The following is a 7223-nucleotide window of genomic DNA, read 5'->3' on the forward strand; positions in this document are numbered from 1 at the left end:
TATTACTTTGCTGATATCAACTGAAAAGAAAATCTTACTCTTCACCAAAAACTTTCAGGTGATATGGTAAAGTTTAAAGCAAATCATTTAAAACTTACTTTACGTTACATACAGATGTACACAGGAAGTGACAGCCTGTCTTGTTTTGGCGAGAGAGACTTACTGCCAAAGAGAAATACTACACCTTTGCTTATTTATGAAACTTGCAGTATATAGATTTATTTCTATTTATAATGAGCATAATATTAAACTGAACTGGTTTTTGGAGGTGTGTGTGTGTGTGTGTGTGTGTGTGTGTGTGTGTGTGTGTGTGTGTGTGTGTGTGTGTAATTGCAAGTTTATTTTTAATTTTGTCTTACATCTACTGAAGGTAATGTTAAGGCTGTGCTTATTCTCAGTATGTGACGGGAAAATACAAATCAAATATATATTAAAAAATGATATTACATTGTATAGTGTGATGTGAATACTGTGTATCACCCTTCTTGTTAAAAGCCAGAAACGGCAGTCTTATTCTGTATCCACACACATTTAATAGTTCAAAATGCTTTATAAACCCAGTGTTATTGATGTTACTACTGTAACATGCAATCATCAAGACGCACATGCATCCAAAAAATGAAAAAAATACCCACATGCTGGTTTCTTGTTCCCAATTCTTCTTTTTATTCTACGACAGGACCGTGTTTTGAACACAAATGGTCTCCCTCAGGTCTGAGGGCGAAGACCATTCGTGGTTGAGACATTGTTATGTTCATGAAGAGCAAAGGCGATAAGCCGTACGTGGGTATTCCCCCCCCCCCTCTTTTTTTGGTTTCCAGTCGGGATATGTAATCTTGAAAAACAAATGGTGACACATTGAGCGAACCTCGTCAGTAAATGTGGTACAAACGTAATGAGTTGACTGATTTTATAGATAGATTTCTTTCCACATTCAGTGACTTGAAGATGTTTAAAGAAATCATTTGCAGTGGTTACATAAACCATGTGATTTTTATTGTCACTGTACATTCAGTGCACTGTTCGATCTGACTCACTCCAAAAAAGCATATATTTACACATGGGTACAGTAGGCATGAACACAACAAACAAAACACAAGAAAATGGCACACAATACTGTCCAGTGAAATCTATCTGTGGTTGGCTTTCTGCTTCTCACTTCTCACATTTTTCCCTTTTTGTCTCCCGAGCGCTGTGAACGTGTGTGCATAGTTACCCTGTCTAGTTCTGAGCATAGGGCAAGTTTACAATTAAAATGAACCAAAGCTTCCTATTAACTTGATTCATATATCACAATTGCTAACATATTGCTTTTGAGGGGAACAAAACTCTTGGGTAATCACATGTCTATGGTACATACACCGAGCAGGGTCCTTATACGCCGCAGCCCAGAACGGCCAGAGATGTCCATGTTTTATGTAAATCTCGTCATCTCAGAGTGCATGGAGATAAGATAAGTCCGCAAATGGAACAGCGAATAAGCAGCTTTCTCCTCCGAGGAATGTGTTCCCCAATTGCAGTAGGTTCATCTACATTTTTTTTAATACCCAGTCAGTGATGTCACTTTATTTCTGTGCCACTGATTCCCAGGAGGAACCCATGGCCCGCTTCCAAACCCAGTGTAATTTTCAAAATATGAATTGAGGTATAGGGTCTAGATGACTTCACTCGTTATATGTCCTGCTGTGCTGATAATCAAAATCGATGATAACTCAAGAGCGTGTGTTTCAGCGTTGAGAGACACAAAGACACGGAAAACCAAAATAAAATAAGAGAACATCCCGTCTTAGATTAACATAATGGACTTATTCTCACTTGAGTAATTACCCTTTGACTCAATACAGTCATTTGTATTATACAGCTATTCAGGTGGACTCTAAAGTCATGTTGAAGTTGCCAATACATCATGACAAAAATTCAGTAAACAGGCAAATTAAACAAACGATCATTGCTAGATCAATGCACAGCAGCCACAGTATAGTATAGTGAAATATGCACAACACATTTGCCGTGTACAGCACTGTACAGTATGTCCACATTGTAAACAAAGCACAACTAAATGTCAGTCTGATGCTCCACAACACAAGGAACATAGGTGGCCATATTTGCCTTGCATAGCCCAGTGATCGCTCTGTTATGAAACTATTACAGACACCCGTGAAATCGCCTTTGTAAAGGTTTAGACAAACCCTCCCCACCGTCAACCGAAATAAAACGACTCTTGTCCCCAAGGTAGAGCCAAAGCAGAAATTTAATTGCTCCATTTCTATTGAGAATTTCAGCTTAGGAGACAATTAGAATTAATTGGATGTAGTAGAACCGTTTTAGATCTCTGAAAATAAATTAAGGATTTTTCTTTTATTTTCTTATATTAATTTCGGCGATGGGAAAGTTGGGAAACAATTATCTGCTATCAGTCTTCAAAGTGCACAGAGGAGTTACGTGACCGAACTCTGATCAGGTCTGTTTGTGTGTGGTGGTCAAGTTTTGTGCCAGAACGTGTTCATTAACACTTCACACAACCAGCACAACGTGAACAGATGGAGCTTGTTGAAGCACTCGCCTTTAACTTGGCTCCACACAGACTCTGGTGTGAATAAGTGATCATCAACGTAGGTTTAGAAACAGCTCAAAATGAATGGACACACATCTGGATGCTCATCAGAATGAAGGTATTACTATTAATAAATTACTGTAAATAACATCCATTTGTTTATGTGGAAACAGCTGGCTGCTGTTTAGCCACGGTTACGTGTGTTTCATTTTCAATGGTTTGAACACACAATGCTTTGGTTTGCTACTGCACAGAGGTGATGCATCCCTAATTTCAATTGGGAATGGATTAGCTGGTTATACATATGGGGAAGTGCATCATGGGAATTATATCCTCTACTGTATTGGGTTATAATTATCTATGCATTACATTACAGTGAATCAATAGTGTCTGTTCCTGCGGGGATTGTCTGTAGTTACTGGTCACTTGTCTTTCTGTTTTCTTCTTGTTTGGGCAGAAGCTAATGGCACTTCACACTTTAAAGACACGGCCGCTTTAAAGTGTTCACAAGGGACAACATCTGTCTCACTAAAATCCTAAGAGCAGCTGATTAATCTATTATGGTATTATTCTGATCTTATGATAACATGTTCCATCCAACCTGCTCAGGTTATCAGGACAGGAAGAAATATGTTGATAACTGTGTCACATTATTCTCGTTGCTTTCTTTGAATAATTTGGCAACTGGTTTACGATCGATCTAAAAGTCTATCATCACTTCTGAAATATACACATTTATTATAGTATTGTAGCCTGTGCACCAGTGTGTCAGTGTTTGTAGAGATGTACACAGAGTACAGTGTCAGTCTGAATGATTAGCACCTTCATTAAAGATGAGCTAAAAACAAAAACTGATACAGAACATCAGTGAGCCGTAATCTGAAGTCTGATAATATTAAAGTCATTATTGACGTTGAGTTTTAATTCAGAGTGCAATTCAAGTTATTCTCAGAAACACAGGTGTCATTATATTGTTGCACACAAACATTTTAACTAGTCATCTGTTATAGTCTTACATCCAAACAGGTTTAAAAGGATGCCACCTTAAAAAAAAGGAAAAATTATTTCTCAAGGAAACATATCGTTTGTCGAGATTCAGCTGCGGCAGCCGCGTGTACTCACACGTCAATACACCTCTACTGGCTGTTTATGTCAGGGCAAGTTCTAGCCTCGCTGATATCCTTTCAAATTTGGAAAACATGATAAAAGTGGAGAAATGATGCCCAATTACGGCTGCAACTAATGATTATTTTCATTAATGATTAATCTGCTGATTATTTTTTGATGAATCGACTAATTGTTTTGTCTTTTAAAGTCTTTAAAGAGTGAAAAATGCCTGTCATAATTTCCCACAGCGCAAGGTCATGTCGACAAATGTTTTGTCTGACAACAGTCCAAAGATATTCAGAGAGAGAGAGAGAGAGTGAGAGAGAGAGAGAGCAGTTCAGATATGCGAGGCTAGTAGACATACTTTGGTATCACATACGACTGAGGACTGACGTAATCAGCTGTGGGACTTAACGCTATTAATATAGTGACACTTGTTGTTTGCGAGTACAACCTAAACAAAGAGCGGGTTCGTGGACACAAGAAAAAGCAAAACCTATACAATATATTGCAATCTAATACAGCACCATCACAACCTATAGGCTCAAAAGCAAACATAGAGTTGAACCAGCACCTATGTGACACAAACTGAACATTACAATCTTTACAAAGGTAGTATTTATTGCAGGGCTATCAGGGCGTATCAGATTGCATTAAGTTGCATAGATGTTGCTGCTATTGTGCCCTCTGTCTATATTTACATAAAATAAACTTTTCATGACAAGCCGCACAGTTTAGTTTAAAAATTCTCGCACAGAATATAGCTTATCGTGTGTGTGTGTTTCACAGTATGTCTGGTTGCCAATATTTCTGTATGACACTTAACACAGAGAGAGGAAGTGATGAGTGAGTCTCTAGAAGCAAAAACCACTGACCCAGACGCTACCAGACAGAGCTCGCTAGTACAACCCATTATTGCCACGTTATTCATAGATGCTTAGTGCAAACTCTTTGTGAACGATGATCACTAGCCAACCACTGTCCTTCTGTAAGCACCAAGTTGACTATAACCACTGAGTCGTTGAAGCTACTATGAGGTAAATACAATTACGAGGAAGTCGAGAATCTTACATACCCGTCATGGTGGGTGGCGCTTTCTTTGATGACGAATATAAGAATATGTCTAACAATTCTCCCCCCGCCCAGTGCAATTTCACACAATATACAGTACACATATTATATGTAGACCAGTTAGAGACTATTGCTTTAACAACTGAGATTAGAAAATATGAAAGAAAGAAACAAAAACACATAATGTGGCTGTGTAGCCGCACAGTTCTTTAGGACATTTATATTAACACACTTCCATTTTGAGATGAAAATAAGATAAGAAACAAATTCACAGAAGCTTCAGGTGATATAGAGCAATGGGTCTCTGGTTATAACAAGACCTCGGTTGCCTGATTTCTGTACACAATATCTTTATATACATCATCATGATCCCACATCAATCAGGTTGATATTCACCCTTTTTAAACCATCTCAAGTTCCTTTTTCTTTTATCTTTATTACCATTTAAAAGTGTTAAAATGACTCAGTAGTCCAAAGCTTCATCCTTTCACTGTCAGTTGGCACACCGCCTTTATTTTTATGGGCTGTCTCTCGCCTTGCCTGGGTGATGCAGCTGTCTGTCAAACATCTGGCCCAGGTGTCAAGCCTTGGCTTCCAACATCTCGAGGAATAGTTTGTGCATGGGGACTTTGCCCTGCATTTTGATGCTGTAGAAGTGCTGGACTGCCTTGGTGGCCGTCTGACGGAGCAGAGGCAGGGTCATTAGGAGCTTGCCTGCCCGTCGAGGGTCCTCCGGGTGCTGAGAGCCCTCAAAGTCCTGCAGGGCCTCGTGGAGAGAATCCTGGAGCCTTTGGACGGCCTCGATATTCTCTATGTGCATGGAGTCTGGAGCAGGAAGGGTGGAGGGGGAGGAGGGAAGGAAATGTGAAGAAAAATATGTGAATCATTCATGTTTCAAAGCTACGTATTAAATAACAAATGTATTAAATGAAAAGCAAACATTTTCTACTGATCTGCATTGCGACAAAACCTCTACAGCTACAACAATAACTCGGTGTTTTGCAATTGTATCAGCTGGCTTTAAATTCTGCATCTTGTCTTTGCAAACATGCAATTTTGGAGAGAGGTTTTCTCTTGTTAGTGGTTAATGATGCTCCTTAAATAAATGCCTATGCGTGGCCAGGACTCTAGGGACAGGGAGGAGAGGGAGATGTACTGTAGGTCTGTATAAATATACAGTGGGACAGGAAAAAGATTCATTTCTTTTGGTATCATGGACCACATACATCCCCCCTGCTAATGAATTCAGATGGCTGCATTACTAGGATATCGTTCAGCTGAATGATGGCGGCAGATGGCCTTCATTTCCATAAGAAAGAGCAGTTGGCCCCCTTATGTATAGGCTCTAAAATAAAACCAGTTGAGACTTATTAAAAACTGCTCTCTATGTATAAGTCTACGAGTTAGAAAAAAACAAAAAAAAACAGGTTTGTCCTCCAAAGGACACTCTGACAGAGTGTTTTAATAGACAAGCAGTGGTTTGCTTTCAGCCAATTTCCCTGCACAGACTTACAGTGTCAGGTGTAATCTGTGCATGTATCATATCCACAATTCAGCAAGCGATAGATAAAATAGTGCACAACAAAATGTGAATTCAATTCAGTATTATAATTGAATCAAAACAATTCGTCCTGGTATATGTATCAGAATAAAATCGACTTGTTTCTTCCTAAACACCCTGTATTACTGAAGCTAAACCCAACGTGGCTGCTGATTGAAGTGTGTGAGTGAATTAGATCAGCTCTGCTATGTGTCATGAAAGTTGTGGAGTGAAGTAAGACCGTGTATGAACATGTAAATGAGGCAGAAAAAAGGAAAGTACAAGGCTAATTATGTTCCTAACTGACTGATTAAGTCTCTTTTACCAGTCGCCTTCTGTGTAAATTGCGTTTCTATCTTGGGAAATTAACTAGGCTATGTGGACCGCACATGTGTTCCAGCACTCTTCATTTGAAACCTTCATGTTAATACTGATCTGATCCTCGTTTGGCTGTGCGAGCATGTGTGTGTGTGTGTGTGTGTGTGTGTGTGCGAGAGAGAAAGACAGGGAGAGGAGGGGAAAGCAAGAATATGTTTGCAAATGTGTGTCAGTGTGTGTAAATGCAAAGGGAGAGTGTGACTGTTTTCATATGTGTGTGTGTGTGTGTGTGTGTGTGTGTGTGTGTGTGTGTGTGTGTGTGTGTGTGTGTTGAATGAGGTTAGGGGCGGAATGCAAAACTAACTTTGAAGAAACAATTTCCATGTAATCCGTCAGCAGCCTGGCGTCAATCCCGTCGATACTCCGCTAATTACAAAATCAATGGCCATGAATTTCCACAGCTGTCACACCCACAGGACCCCTGGAGCCGAAGCTCTCCGAGACTGTGTTCAAACGAGCCGAAGCTGCCCTCTCGCCCTCACTGAGCCTCCCTCTCAACCCCTGCCTTCCTCTCTCACACTTCTCCCTTACCTTTACATCCTTGCCTTTCCATCACCCCTCCCTCCCTCCCTG

General features: G+C 39.9%; 1 protein-coding gene across 1 annotated transcript in view; it reads right to left on the reverse strand.

Annotated features, from left to right (window-relative positions):
• Positions 1-974: 974 nt before the first annotated feature.
• The window catches only part of esrrgb (estrogen-related receptor gamma b), a 40977-nt gene continuing 34728 nt past the window's right edge, over positions 975-7223 (reverse strand). The window contains exon 7 of the mRNA XM_023403492.1: positions 975-5557. Coding sequence (XP_023259260.1) covers positions 5313-5557 — 245 coding nt within the window. The 3' untranslated portion in view covers positions 975-5312. The remainder of the gene's footprint in view (positions 5558-7223) is intronic.

The sequence above is a fragment of the Seriola lalandi genome, unplaced genomic scaffold (assembly GCF_002814215.2).
Source record: "Seriola lalandi dorsalis isolate HSWRI2012SDOR001 ecotype SW California unplaced genomic scaffold, Sedor1 jcf7180002054139, whole genome shotgun sequence".
Lineage (NCBI taxonomy): Eukaryota > Metazoa > Chordata > Actinopteri > Carangiformes > Carangidae > Seriola > Seriola lalandi.